We start from the raw sequence: 15,083 nt of genomic DNA, 5'->3' as shown, positions 1-15,083 counted from the left end.
GCCCTTTCTTCCCCTGCCTATGCCCTTTGTCCCTGATGCCAAAGTCAGGCCTGGGCAGGGGTCCCGAGTGCTTGGTCTCTTGCTCACGACCCCCATCCTCACACCTGTGTCCTTCCCACTGTGAGAGGGCCGTGCCTGTCTCTGACCCTGGCCGTGAAGATGGGACACTGCACAGGGCTCTGTGGACAAGAGCCCGGGGGGCTCCCATGAAGGCACAGTGTCAGGGTGCAGGGGGAGCTGATGCTACGAGAAAGTGGGTGTCTTCAGCAGCATTACAGATGTGGTGGACACTGATGAGAGCCCGGCTCCCCAGCTGCCTGGACCTGGACCTCTCAGACCATGCTGGGCACTCCCAGAGCATAAGCCTTCCAGGACAGGATCTGAGAACATGTGGGAAGGATGGGAACATCCAGCGCTAAGTCCCTGCCCACGCGGCTCATCCTTAAGGGCTCCCTGTAACCTGCTGGCCCCCCGCCTAGCAGACGTCAAGCCAGATCACCCCAGGACATGAGCACCCCAGCCAGATTCCCAGCCCAGACAGGTCCCCAGGAGCAGCCTTATCGTGCGTTGGGGAGGGTCCTACCGTCCCTCCACCGCCAGGAGCCGCCTCCCGAGGCCCCGCCCCAACTCCAAAGTGGCTGATACTGCTCCCTCCTGGGGATAAAATTGGGTGACCGGTCAGGGGGCAGCCAAGCCCCGATGCAGCTAGAAATGAAGCCGTCTGAAAAGGCAGGGTGGCCCAGGGCTGTCGGCTGCACCACAAAGATCAAAGTCCTTCCAGACCTGGGGTTACAGTGCCAGGTCTCTCCAAGGGAGAGTGGCCCTTCTCTACCGGCACCGCCACGTCAGGCAGGGGCTGGGGTTCACCGAAACACCAGGCTGGGGTGGCCAGGAGGCTGTGGCCCAGGTGGAATTGAGAGCAGAACGTCTGCACGGTTACTGACCAGTAACAAGCCGACTGACCAGTGCAGGTGTCACATGAAGGATGATCTGGGTGGGGTCACGGGGCACGACTGCAGGGGTGCCAGGACGGCCCCTCTGCTCCCTGATCAAGTCCAGCCAGGGCCACCTTAGCAACCCGCCCCTCCGACTAGAGGAGCCCAACAGAGTGTGAGGGGTGGAGCTTGGGGGACCATGGTGAGGACCAGAGCAGCCACAGGCCTGCCGGGAGCCCTCACCCCACCTGGGCACTGACACCAGACCCCTGACTACCTCTCCAGGAGACGCAGAGGTGAGACCAGCACAGCCGTGACTCTGCGACCACGAGACTGACGTGTGCGGGCGTGTGCTGCAGTGGGGTGGGCAGGAGTTCTCCGCCTCCTCCCAGGTACAGTAGCCCCAGATGGTGCTGGGGGCACAGAGAAGGTGTCTGACCTGCCTTTAGAGACTAAACCTCCAGCCCTGTCTTCGCAGAGCTGGACTTGAACCTGGCGAGCAGGACGCACTATTACTGCCAAGTGGTCACGGAGTTCCTTTTGGTCACTGGCAGCCACCGAGGGCGCCAAAACACTCGTTTCTTGAGGATCTGTCATTTCAGGAGGAGCCAGAGCTCCCATTCCCTGCTGGTGGCCAAGGGGCTCTTGAGCCAAGGGGTCAGCTGCTCAAACTTGGCTGGGAGCGCCCGCTGCCTCCTGAAGCCTTCTGAAGCAAATATCCATAATGCTCAATTATTCTGGCGGCTTCCAGAGCGGAAAGGCGCCTCTGAGAGCTCATTAGCATACGCCTGAACAAGGCACAAATATAGAGCTCTCGCGTTCTGGGAAGACAGACAGCCAAGGGCTGCGGGGGTGTCGCGTCGGCCTTGAGAGCCAGCGGTATGGGATGCGGAGCTCAGACAGCACTGAGGGACCCCTCTGGGATCAGCCACTAACCCCCCCATCCTCCCTGCTGGCCTCAAAGCCACCAGTTCCTCCCTGGTAGAAGCAGGGTTCTTCTCTTGCCTACAAAATGGCAAAAAATGGCAAGTGGCCAAAAGGATAACCAGGACAATAATCGATGGCTGTTGCCATGGTGATGACAGCGGACAGCGACCCTCCCTGACTGCTGCTCTGAAGGAGAGCAAGACCACACGGCCCCTCGGTGTCGGGAGCAGTGCTGTGTCCAAAGTGGACGCCCAGGCACCGGAGTGTCATGGAACGAGGTGGAGGAGGCACCAACCACACGTGGCCCAACCGTCTGGGCTGGCCTCCTTCCTGTCCTGAGCCTCTGCCCTACCTGCTCCGGGTCAGGTCCTGGACTGGCATCGGCCACACCGGGAGTCTGATCAGATCTCAGAAGCTCAGGCCTGCCCCGGGCCTCCTGAAGCCAAATATGCACTTGGACGTGTCCTCGGCCAATCCACACGCTCTCAGGCATCCACAGTTACACTCGGGGCTTCGGGGTTCCCAGGCTGGCCGCCCAGGCCAACTGGAGGGCTGCTTCAAGGAACTGGCCTACAGGAGGCCGTGGAGTGCGTGGGCTGAGCCTGGACAACAGGGAGGCGGGGACTTAGGGTCAACCTGGCGTCCTCTGCCCATGGGCCGGGCAGGCGCTGGCTGAGCCGGGTCCCCGCAGCAGCAGCAGGAAAGGGCACGCTGCGAGACGCTGGCCGTGCTGCCGGGAGACAGCGGGGCAGGAACTCACATCGACAGACCCTCCACCCGCCAGCATCACCGCGCTTCAAAATGCCGTCTTTTCTCCTGCCTGACGCGACTCACAAGGGGACAGGGAAACGTGGGTGTGGACAGAGGGAGGGGTTTTCCTTCCACATTCCCACCCAGAGCAGGGACATGAGTGGCCAAGGCCACAATCCCCGACCACAGGAGGCCACCTGGACCTCGGCAGGGTGGGCAGGCCAGGGCCACAGCTGGAAGGTGCGTGGATGACCCTCCTCCAGGGCGGCCACCCTCCAGGGGTCACAGAGTCCGTGAGGTTGCGCCCCAGGCCGGGCAGGCACCGCTGCTCCGATCCTCACCAAGTGCCATGAGGACCTCCATTAACCTGCCCACTCATGCCCCCAATTAACTGTCCAAGTGGACATCAGCTCTCCTGGGGACGGTTTCTCGGGCATCAACTCGCTCTAAATCATGCGAGACACAAACAGGAACAGGCCCCGTTGAGGACCTTTCATCAGGTAAGCAGGCCTCTGCGGTCAGAGCGTCCACAGTGCCTCTGACACACCTGCCCTCCTGCCAACGTCGGGGACCCAGGGGCCAGCACCCCTCGGAACAGGTGGAGACCTGCTGCAGAGGCTCCCGAGCCGGCACCTGTGCCCACCAGGCCCCCCGCCATGTGTGGGATGCTCCAGGGCCACCTGCTCCCTGCTGGAGGATAAACAAAGGACCGCTTCCTCCGCCCTCTCACTTGGGGGTGGGGAGCTGCAGACACACTGAGAACACAGCACACGCTGCCGGCGGGACCTCAGTTCACGGGAGACACGGCGGGGTCACAGGACTGGGGGCCCCCAGGGCCCTCCAGCCACCCAGGCACTCGAGTCAGACTGGCCGTGGTGGGAGAGCCCCCACAGGCGTGCTGCTGCAGTATGGGCTTTAAAAGACCTCGGCGAGCCTCCTGCTGTGGACCCTGGTCAGGTCACATGCCCCCCCCCACAGTGGGAACAAGCCCCAGGCCCGGTCCTCACAGACCCTGCCAGCCCCACCTCACCACCAGAACCAGGCTCAGAATGAACCACAGCTGGGGGCCCCCTTCCCCTCCTCCCAAGCAGGACCCCCAGGAACCAGGCCAGAGGGTATGGGGTCACCACAGCCACACACCGCTGTTCCCTATGGATGTTCCCACCCTGGAGTGGGCCCTTGGCCACCGAGGAAGCACGAAAACACCCTGAGCCGTCTCTCCTGCTATGGCCAGAGTCGCTGAGAACAGGCAGATCCAATTAAGATGTTTATTAATCCCTCCTGACAAAGGCTCGAGCCTGCCCCATAAAGCTCTCATCAGGGCAGGCCAAGTGGACACGCTGGAGCCCCTGGCCCTTCACAGCAGTCATGTGAGTGCAGGGGGCCCTGAGAGGGGACCCAGATTGCCCTCTTACCCTGTGCTCAGCCCCAGGCTTTGACCGGTCTAGCGTCCACCCAAAGCCGGACACGAGGGCCGCGACTCTGCAAAAAATCTGCCTGGTGTCAAGATCTGCTCGAGGCCTGAGGGAGGCCAGGAGAGCGTGGACCCTATTCCTGGGGCTCCGGTGACCGCCCGTGTGCCGGCCACTTCTCCCAGGGGCTAAGGGACACCCCTTCCATGTGCCATGGCAGGGCTTGCTGGTGTTATCAGCTGGGAAGAGGTGAAGGAGTCCACTCCAGGCCAGCCTGGGGACGCCAGGCCATCATGGGACCACAGCGTAGGGTGACGTGGGGCCTCTGAGTCGGGACCCTCAGGGATGTGAAATCGACCTGGCTCCCACTGTGCGGCTGTAATTAAGTCCTCCAAGTGGCGTCTGTCAGGTTTAGCAGTCAAAGGTGGGTCCTGCTGTTAGGGTCTGACAGCACGTGGACGTGAGACAGACCGTCACCCACCTGCAGGGAAGGCAGGGCCACACTCGGGCTCCCCAGCCAGGTGTTGACAGCTCTGCATGACATGGAAGGGGCCGTGACGCAGCCCGACAACCTTCCGGCCTCACAGGGAGCGCAGAAGCCAACCTGGTGGGCAGCCCCCCGACTTGGTGGATGGCCTGTGGCACCATCTCAGAACTACCTCTGCCAAGGAAACTATCCGGCAACAGGCTCAAAGGCCCCTGGGGTCACATGGCCCCTGCATTTCAGCGACCCATACGCAGCTTGAAAGGGCCACCCCGTGCCTCTAAGCATGAGGCAGTCGTAGGAAAGTCAGCCGGCATCTACAGGAACCAGAAGAGGTAGCCAAGTCGCACAGAGCGAGTCTCCAAAGGTGGCACGGGACTGCCTGCCTCGGTTCTTCACTCGGGTAGCTGGGCGTGGACAGCAGCCAAACGCCAGGGGAGTATTCAGGCCACACCTTAATCCAGTGACTCAGGGGCCAAACCTGGCCCAGTTTCAGGTGCAGGGAGCCGCCTCCTGCCCCGAGGCCCCGCCCAGCACGGAGCTCCTGCTCTCTCGTGGGTGCGGTGCAGATACCAGTATGGGTGCAGGCAGGTGGCGGCCAAGCACAGGCCCAGGGCACCTGCAAGCACACACACGCCCGGGATCACAAACAAGCGGGCTCTTCAAAGGCAGAGAACGCAACAGAGGCCTCAGGAGATGGTGAGGGCCAAACAAAACAGCCGCTCAGCCGCTGGCCCTCGGCTGCGCAGATGGACCAAATGTCCAGGTGAGGCTCTGGCAGAGGCCCCGGACACAGGCTCGGGAGGGACGGGCCCAGCGTGAAGGTCGGCCATGCACAGAGGAAACAGAGGGCTCAGGGCAGGCTGGGCCCTTCGCTGCAACGATGGCCTCATGTTAGTGCTGCCGGCCAGGAACGCCTAGAACGCTCCACAGGATATGTCACTTTAACCTCCTGCACAGACACAGGGCAGCTGACTGACCCTCTTTTCTTGCATGGATGATTCTGGCACAGAGCCCCTGAGTCACCTGCCCACCTGAGCACTGTGCCCGGAGCCCAGGTGCACTGGACTCTGGCCTCCACTTCCTACTCCTGCCTGTGCTGGGCTCAGCCCTGCTCTTTGCACAGTGGCTTTGGGGAGTAGAGCTGGGGGCCTGGCTGCAGGGGGCCACCCAGCGGGCAGGATGTGCTCAGGAGTGCCAGCTCCCTGGGGGCTCCTGCAGATGGTGGCATGGCTTTCGGTGAGGGGGACAGGACAGTGGCCTCCCCTGCACAAAGGATGAGGTCAAGGTCCATGGTGGCACCCCCAGGAACCAACACTGGGGAAGAATCCAGCAAGCAGGACAACACAGAGACTGATGCTGCACCAGGCCCATCTGGAGTGGCCGTGATGGTGGAGCAGAGGGCCCGGAAGCCAGCCTGTCCACCGCCTGGACTGGGGTACCTGTGTGCTTTCAGCCCCGTGGCCAAGGCCGGGCGTGCCGACAGTGCACACGGAGGCTGGATGGAGAAGCGACGAGGTGCCATCGGGATCACCCCAGGGGAACAGTGACAGGGCACAGCTGAGATGCCGCCGTACTTGGTCTGTGCCAGTAGGTGACAGGCACCGGTGTGGGGGGGTTCTCCACCTGCTCTCTCTGCTTTGATGTGACCTGAGTGTCCTGTGACTTAAAGCTTAAGGCAATGGGAGAGCCCAGAGGGGACATGGCACTGCTGACAGTGCCTAGGATAAAAGGACAGCGTCTGCACTGTTCCCTCCTTCAGGGCAAAAGGAGCCTGCCTGCCTGGAGATCCGACCTCCTCCCCGAGCAGCCCCGGAGCCCAGGCCGGAGCAGTCTGGAAATGCCCACTCTGCGCCATGCTCCCCACCATGCTGGCATCTCAGGCTGCCCGTGTCAGGGGGACGGGGTGAGGCTGGGTGCACCCTGCTGTGGCCAGCAGCAAAGGAGCCACCTGCCCCCTCTGCCCTGTGGCCCCCAGGCTCAAGGTAGAGACAGAAGCAGGAGACATGCTCACTCCCAGATCTTAGCACACCCCCAAGTTTGTGGTCGACGAGCTTGGAGAGTGAGCCCCCTCGGGGTGCTGTGATCGGGGTCACCCTCCCTTGGGCCACCATCCTGGCTCCTTGGCCTGGGTCTGCACACACCGGGGACTGGCCTGGAGCCTCGGACCCAGATGGGACACCCCCGCTGACCTGAGCTGCCGGTCAGTCCCACGAGCACAGAAATCCGTGAGGAAAGCAAGCAGACAGGGCCTCGGAAAAGCTGCCCCGAGTACACAGATCAAAGAGACGGGGGCGGCACCAGGTGTGCCTCAACGGAGCCGTGAGGGGCGCGGTTAGGGAGACAAGTCCACAGCAAGTGCGAGTGGCTGGTGGCGGGGGGTGAGAGGGCGGCGAGGCGATGGGGAAGGCGGGCCTCCCTGCACCCCGGCTAAGTAGCTGCCTATCAAAGCGAACCCAGAGCCGAGTGGAGTGAAGATGAGAGGCCGCCTCCTCTGTGAGGTCTGGAGCTGCAGCCCTAAGCCGCCTCCTGGCCACGGGACCAAAGGCAGAGTGGCCACTCGCTCTCCACAGGGACGAGGAACAAAGGGGCAGCAGCAGAGCGACTGGGCTGTGACTTCTGACCTCCACAGGCCTCAGCCTCGCTCACAGCAGGAGACCTCACGTCAGAAGCCTCTGCTCTGGTGATAAGGGGTGCAGCTCTGGGCAGTACGTGGTTGGCTGACATGGCGGGGGGGGTGCTGCTCGGGACCCTCACTCTAAGCAGGAAGGATGCAGCGCAAGGCTCGTAGGGAGATGGGGAGGGGGTGCAGTACCCCCTGAAGCATTAGACGAAGGTCGGCATGGCTGAATCCCACACCGTCCTAGTGGGCTGTTGGCCCAGTGAGCAGAGCAGGAACCATACAGCTCCTGCCCTTCGGGGGAAAGAAAAGGCAAGAAGAGCTGGCAGAACGGGGCAGGGATCAGCGGAGGAAGGAGGGGGACCAGGGAGTGGCCAGGGTGTCTGCCACTGCTTGCCTGGCAATCCCTGACCCCAAGGCCACCAGGGGCCACACCCAGAGGGATCCCAGCAGAAGTGGGCAGCAAGAGGGCAGATGAAGCCCCACTTTGCAGGGCCTCGAGATTAAGTCTCTGGTCAGAAGCCCGGCGCCTGGCTCAGGATGTGATCAGTGTGAGCAGAGCTCCCCCCAGGCTGCTGCCACACCTCCCCAGCACCGCCTCCCCAGAGGCACTCACCCCTGAGGGCTCTGGCTGATCCCCAGGACAGCAGAGACCTTGCATCTCTTCCCTCCCATCCTGGGGAGTAAGGTCTATCGAGAAGAAAGTGGTCAGAAACGAGTAATTCCCTGGGGCTGCAGACAGGAAGGGTGGAGGAAAACAAATTCAGCATGAAACAGAACAGACTAAAAACAGGGTTACTGAGAACAGAGGAGTTCCCCTCATAAAGTTCAGCTTGTCAGGAAAACACGACTGCACGTAACTTGTAGTTTACGCACTCAATAACTCAGCTGGAAAACACATAAAGCAAAAACCTCACGGAGAAACTGACGAGCCCACCTTCCTGGCGAGTAAGAAAAATGCCTCTCACTTACCAATAAGGAGGTGGAATTACTGAAGATTTGAACACAATTAGGAACCCTGCACCCAGAATCGGAATAAGCAGGGAACATATGTTCTCTTCAAACATAACAGAAACCTATAAACATGGGCCACATGCCAGACCAAACAGCCTGTCAGTGAATGCCCAAGATTCAGATAACTCAGGAATCAGCACAGGCCCCCCTACCTGGGGTCCCGACCAGCTTTTGGGGAGGGGGAGCTCATACAGATGCCCAGGGCCACAGGCAGAGCTAACGAGACCGAGAAACTGAGAAGAAAACGTTTCCTAGGCAAGTGACCCAGTGACATTGTTCCATGAGGACAGTGGCCAAAGTGCACCACCAAACGCCAATCCCCACCACACTCCAGCCAAGAGCAAAGGTCCCCAATTTGAAATTTCTGCCACTTCTACCAGGGCCTCAAAGCTCAGAAGGACCTGGAAGCCCTCAGCTTTCTCAGCAGGTCACTGCAGGGCAGCCCCAGGATGGGCATCCCCCCTGGGCTGGGTCATTGGCCCCTGGTACACGGGCACCCAGCACGCCCCAAGTTACAACAAAGCGGAAACAACTGTCCTGCTGGTATCCGAGATGCTGGTCCCGGTTTGGTTTTCCCCTCCCCTCCAGCACTAGGTGGACCAGAGCTGCTGCCTCGGCGCCTGGGGTTTGGGTGGCCTGCCGGGTGGGACTCGCCCCCACAGAGGGGGGCACGAGGGCACGGGAATAGAAGGCAGCGGTGCCCAGCCTCACTCAGACAGGAGCAATGAGAACCCTCACACACCGGTCATGTGGGAAGACAGCAGGGCCAGAAGGGAGAGCCCCGTGGCGTCACACCGGTGAGCCCCGGGGCAGCGGCTGCTGTGGAACCGCGTGGAGGTCACCCCATGGTGGGCTTGGCATCACGGTCCCGAGGACTAGCTCGTTCAGAGCAGCAAACCCACCCCCACCGGGAGTAACCCAAGCGCTGATCGAGAAGACAGAGAAATACACTGTGTTCATCACGCGTTCACGGAATATTGTACAGCAGTGAAAACGCAGCACCCGCTACCGCAGGCAACAGGCGGATGGGAACGGGTACAAGCAGGCTGCACAAACCCGGCTTCCCACGGCCAGAAGCCCCAGCTCCTGCCAGGCCCTGCCCCCTTCCCCCAGCCTCGCCCCCCTCCCTCCTCTCCAGACTTCCCCATTTCTGCCAGAATGCCTCGTTTTTGTCCATCTTGCACTTGTGGACAGACCCTTGCTCTTGTCCTCTGCCCCTCCTGGTGCCCTTGCTGGCCTCACCCAAGGTCGGAGTTGCAGCTTAACCCCTGCCCCCTCCCGTGGCCCGGGAGGCCACACACCACATCCACCCTTGGGATGCTTTGTTCTCCAGGCCCCCTTGGGCCCTCCCCCAACATACACACTGGAGCTACGTCTGGAAATTTCACAACAGCCAACCAAGGACAAAGATCTCAAAAGCTTCCAGGAGGGAAAAACGAAAAACTCACAGTAAAAAAAAAAAAAAAAAAAAAAAAAAATCAGCCAAAACAACAGTGAAGACTGCAACATCAGAAGTCAGAGGATGGGGGTGAGGACCCCGAGGGAAGGCGGTCTCCCACCTGGAATTCTAAGCCATCAGTGCGAGGTAGAGAAACACCCGCAGACAGACATGCGCTCAGAAACGTTATTTCCCCTCTTCCCGCTAAGGAACCATTAAAAGGAAGGATGATCTCCCTAATTGAGGGAGTAAAACAGGACCCACGACCCAGAAAACATGGTCCCAGACTGGAGAAGGGGTGTCCCATGCATGGCCCAGCCACAGGCCCAGGGTATCAGAGCAGGTCGGGGCTCCGGGAGGCAAGTTCCAAGAGGGGGAGAAGCAGCCAGATCAACGGGACTGCGGCCGGCAGGGAGGAGTCCCAGAGCACAGTCTTGGGTTTGGGAGCGAGTTAATGACCGCAAACTGACGACTATGCAAATGGAGGGAAGCAATTATTAACTCCAGCAAAAACAAAGTTGTCAAAATAGTAACAAAAACCTATGGACCACAGTTCAAGAAAAAAATATCACTCAACTGGACTTCATTAAAATTAAATATTTCTTTTCTAAAGCCACTGTGACAGGGGTTTTTCCCTGGCGGTCCAGTGGTTAAGACTCCACGCTTCCACTGCAGGGGGTACGATCTCTGGTTGGGGAACTAAGATCCCACATGCCATGTAGTATGGCCAAATAAATAAATAAATAAACTACTGTGACAAGAATGAAAGGCCAGTCTGGGAGAAAATATCTGCAAAGTATGTATCTGAGAGAGCACTTCAACCTAGAATACACAGATAACTTTTTTTTTATAAGATTTAATTTTATTTATTTTTGATTATGTTGGGTCTTTGTTGCTACGCACAGACTTTCTCTAGTTGTGGCGAGCAGAGGCTATTCTTCGTTGCGGTGCACGGGCTTCTCGTTGCAGTGGCTTCTCTTGTTGCGGAGCGTGGGCTCTAGCTCTAGAGCTCAAGCTCAGTAGTTGTGGCACATGGGCTTAGTTGCTCTGCGGCATGTGGGAATCTTCCCGGACCAGGGATTGAACCCATGTCCCCTGCATTGGCAGGCGGGTTCTTATCCACTGCGCCACCAGGTAAGTCTCCCACAGAGAACTTTTACAACTCAATTATAAGACAAAAACCCAACTGAAAAAAAGGAGACAAAGACCTGAAGAGACATCTCACCAAAGAAGATAAACAAACGGCAAACACTATGTGAAAAGATGCTCGATGTCGTTAGTTTGTTAGAGAAATGCAGACGTGGAAATGCCCCAAACTGGAAACAACCCAAATGTCCATCAATGGAAGAATGTATAAACAACGGGTCACCTCCATGCAGCGGAAACTACTTGCCACGAAGGCAGGATGGTCTGGAGGTATGTGGAACATTGGGATGACTTTCAAAACAATCATGAGATAAAAGAGGCCAGACCAAGAGAGAGCACAGCACACACTACTCGAGTCCATTTACATAAAACTTGAACAAATGCACACCGAGTCTCAGGGCAGAATACACAGCAGTGGTTGCCTGGCAAGGGGTGGGGGGCATGGAGGGACAGAGGCAGGAGGTTTTCTGGGGGGCCCCAGGAAATGCTGGGGGTGACAGGGCCGTTTGCCACCTGGGCAGGTGTGTACTACCTAGGCAGGTGTGCACTCATGTCCATCTCACTGCACTGCAGTTAGACTGCTCTGTCTGAGCTCAGTATTCCTGCCAGCACCACACAAAGGCTATACTGGACACCGATTTAAGCAAAAGTTGTCATCGTTCTATTGGGTGGGGTGAGAAGTGGTATAAAAATGCTAAATCCAAATCTCCTAGAAAAACATTAATTAAATAATGTCCAAAATTAAAAAGAACAGCACAGGGATTTCCCTGGCGGTCCAGTGGTTAAGACTCCGTGCTTCCACCGCACGGAGTGCGGGTTTGCTCCCTGGTCGGGGAACTAAGATCCCGCATGCCGCACGGCATGGCCGAAAGATTTAAAAAAAAAACAAAACAAAACATGAAAAACAGCAGCACAAACCTGCCTGTTTACATGTATGGAAGCAAACACAGGCAGACGACATGCAGGGCTGAGAAGAGGGCCTCGGGCACGTGGGGGGCAGGGAGACTTATTTTTAAACCAGGGTGTGTGCTGCTTTAATATAAATTCAACTCCGACCGTGTGACTCAGTAGTTCCCCTCCCAGGCATACGTGAAGTGTCCACACAGACACTTGTGCCGACTGCTGACACCAGTGCTATGGAAACTGGTCAAAACATGGAAACAGCCCAGATGTTCATCAACTGGGGAATGGAATCCACACAATGGAATATTATTCAGCTATAAAAAGAATGGAGCCGACACGCTACAACATGGATGCACCTCGAAGACACGGTGTTAACTGAAAGACGCTGGACACAAATGGTCACGATGGGTCAGTGCACGCTTCCATCCATACGAAACGTCCAGAGCAGGTAAAGCCACAGACACAGAGAGCAGGTCAGTGGCTTCCAGGGGCTGGGGGAGGGGGAGGGACTGCTAATGGGGACGGCTTACATTTTGGGGGTGAGGAAAAGTTGGGGAACTAGATATGGTGATGGTTGCACAGCTCTGTGAATACATTAGAAACCAGTGAATTGTACACTTTCAGTGGTGAGTTGTATGGCATGTGAATTACATCTCAGTAAAGCTGTCACCAAAAGAAAAAATTCAGTTCCCAGAGCAGGGCTGACAGTGACCTGAGAAGAAAGGCACACTGGTCTCTGCCCCCGTTCCTGGTACAGAGCTCCTAATCCCTTCTTATCTCCTGGTGATAGCAGCATCCTTTGTTCTAATGAGGCAACTCTGGGTGGGCTCCTGGATGGGGGTGGTCACCAGAAGACCGAGCCAGGGTTAGAAGTGGCACTTTGGGCCCCACCCCCATCCTCTGGGAGAGGGGCTGGAGACGGAGCCAACAATTGTTCATGCCTGGAAACCCTTAAACCACGGCGTTCAGAGAGCTTCCAGGGTGATGGACACAGCCATGGACTGGGAGGGTGGGGCACCCCGACTCCACGCGGACAGAAGCTCCTGCGCTCGGCACCCTCCCAGACCTTACCCTGTGCAGCCCTTCCTCCGGCCGTTCACCTGGGTCCTTCGTTATACCCTTTACAACAAACTGGGACTCTGAAGTAAGCCCCCCCGAGTCCCGTGAGCCATTCCAGCAAACTACCAGATCTGAGGAGGGAGTGGTGGGAATCCGATTTGTAGCCAAATTGGACAGAGTTGTGGTGAACTGGGGACCCATGACTTGTGCCAGCCTCTGGGGTGGGGGGCAGTCTCTCGGGATGGGGCCCTCACCCTGTGGGTCTGCGCTGACCCCGGGTAGATGGTGTCAGAAGTGAGCTGAACTATGGGACGCCCAGCTGGGGTCCTCAGAAACTGGAGGGCTGGCTGGTGCAGGGAAACCCACATCTGGTGTCAGAACCGTTGGGAGTAGAGGAAACAGAGTCCTCACCAGCCACCTCTGCAGACGCACAAAGCCCCAAAAGCCCCTGGAGAGAGTTCAAAAACCCACGAGTAAACCAGAAGCTCCCTGATTCAGGCCGGAGCCCAGACAGCTCCTAGAGTGGTGGGTGATGTTCCAACTCCCTGCCCGCCCCTTCCACGTGCGGACTCCACAGCAGAAGTCCGCCTGCTGTCCTGCTCACGGGGCCTGTTGTAGCAACAACTCCCAAGGACTCTGCCCACGGGAATCTCACTGTGGTTTCGCACATGCCCACCCTCACTATGGGGCCACGTGGGACCCGATCTCCCCGTGGACAGACCCTCCCCTTCCACACGTGTGTGTGACTGCGGGGAGAAGGCCACCACGATTAACCACGATAGGAAAGTGCCCCTTTCACAGACAGGAGCCGTGTATAAACACACAGGATCACACACAACACCCAACTTTCTTCCAAGGGGCCCAGACGGTGGCTGCAGGAGTTGCAGCCGGGATGCCCAGGAGTGCTGGGCGGGGCCCACGCGTGGCCTCTGAGCTCAGAGTCGGTTGGTTCACGGCCATCGCTGATCACAAAGGGGTCCTGGCCAACATCTGCCCAAACATCCAACATGTCACCAGCCAGGCCGAGCCCGCAGGCCTGACCACAGCACCCTGGCCTCCATGTCCTCACGGGGCTGCCCAGGGCAGGTCAGCTGAGCATCCCCAAGAGGCCAGCAGGTTTCCCTCTAGAGCCACAGAGCCGGAGACCAGCCAGCTCTGTAGACACTGAAGAAAGGCCCACATCCAGGTGAGCAGAGCCCAGCCCACATGAGGAGTCCAGCCCTGGTCACTCATTCTGCCCAGCCTCGCCTGCACATGGTCGCCTGCCCCTGCTCCCAGCCCAGGAAGGTCCCATAGTTGTGTCTGGCTTTTACACTGTTCTCTGTTCTCAGGAAAACCCGGACGCCACTGTTGCTCTGCCGGGGTGGCAGTCACGACACACAGCACACACACCTGGCAGGCCTGCTGGGGAAGGTGTGGACCCAGGGCCGGGACGGCAGGGCCAGCTGGGCCACCGTGTCCTCAAACAGGGAGCAGCAGAGGGCACCACAAAGCCCGGCAGTGGGCAGGCCTGACTTACGGGGTAGGACGGTGTGAAAAGTTTGAAGGGCGGTGCTGCGAGTGAGAGCGGGCAGCCTCTGCTAAAGGCCGCACCGTAGATAAGACAGAGGCACCTCTGGGAGCTGGAATTAATGGACACACAGAGAAAACAAACACCCTCAAACCTGCCAACAACCGAGAGCCTCTCCAAGGGAGCCCACAGCTCTTGCCATTTCACACTGTGTGCCTCGACTATAAAAGTAACGTGAGCTCCTGCTGGAAATGTGCAAAACACAGTAAAAGCATAAAGGAAATAATCCAGCCCAGAAATTCTACCTGTTAAGCTTCTGGGGTCTCTTCCTGTATTGAGATAAACGTGCCCCCAATGTAATTTTACAAAATCTCGTCACACCATGCTATGGGTTTGCATCCTTTTTTGCTCATTTTTATACCAAGAACCTTTCCCCACACCATTAAAGACCATCATCTGAGTCCAACTTTTCACATGGCTCCTCTATGCCGGCCATTCAAGTTTTGCCACAAAAACACCCGTAAACATGGATCTGCCTGTCTCCTCATCCCCACACTGTGCTTCTCAGGGGACCTGGAGCCGCCCGGTGCGCCCCATTCTCAGCAGGGTGTGTGCCCCACAGCCCTCGCCAGCTCCAAGGGCAACTGCCATTTTAGGAAGTCTTCCCTTGTTGGACAGGGAAAACCTGATCCCAAATCAAAGGACCAGACACAGGACAGGGCGGGGTCCCAGACCGGCATGGGGACATCCAACGACTTCAGGGACTTCCGGGGTCTCTGCCACATTTAGGGGTCTTACCAAGTTCTTTGGAGCCCTGGCTCTCGCTAGCCAGCTCGCCCATCTTCACCAGGGCATCGAAATAGCCTTTGGCAGCATACGTCACAC

At 58.3% G+C, this 15,083-nt stretch overlaps 1 protein-coding gene across 8 annotated transcripts in view; it reads right to left on the bottom strand.

Annotated features, from left to right (window-relative positions):
- Positions 1-15,083, bottom strand: part of BAIAP2 (BAR/IMD domain containing adaptor protein 2) — a 54,411-nt gene that overhangs the window by 37,749 nt on the left and 1,579 nt on the right. For all 8 annotated transcript variants that reach the window (XM_065897667.1, XM_065897668.1, XM_065897672.1 and 5 more), the window contains exon 2: positions 14,997-15,083. In XM_065897667.1, coding sequence (XP_065753739.1) covers positions 14,997-15,083 — 87 coding nt within the window. The remainder of the gene's footprint in view (positions 1-14,996) is intronic.

The sequence above is a fragment of the Phocoena phocoena genome, chromosome 19 (genome assembly GCF_963924675.1).
Source record: "Phocoena phocoena chromosome 19, mPhoPho1.1, whole genome shotgun sequence".
Classification (NCBI taxonomy): domain Eukaryota; kingdom Metazoa; phylum Chordata; class Mammalia; order Artiodactyla; family Phocoenidae; genus Phocoena; species Phocoena phocoena.
The sequence above is the reverse complement of the archived record's forward strand: the minus strand, read 5'-3'. Positions and strand labels throughout refer to the sequence as shown.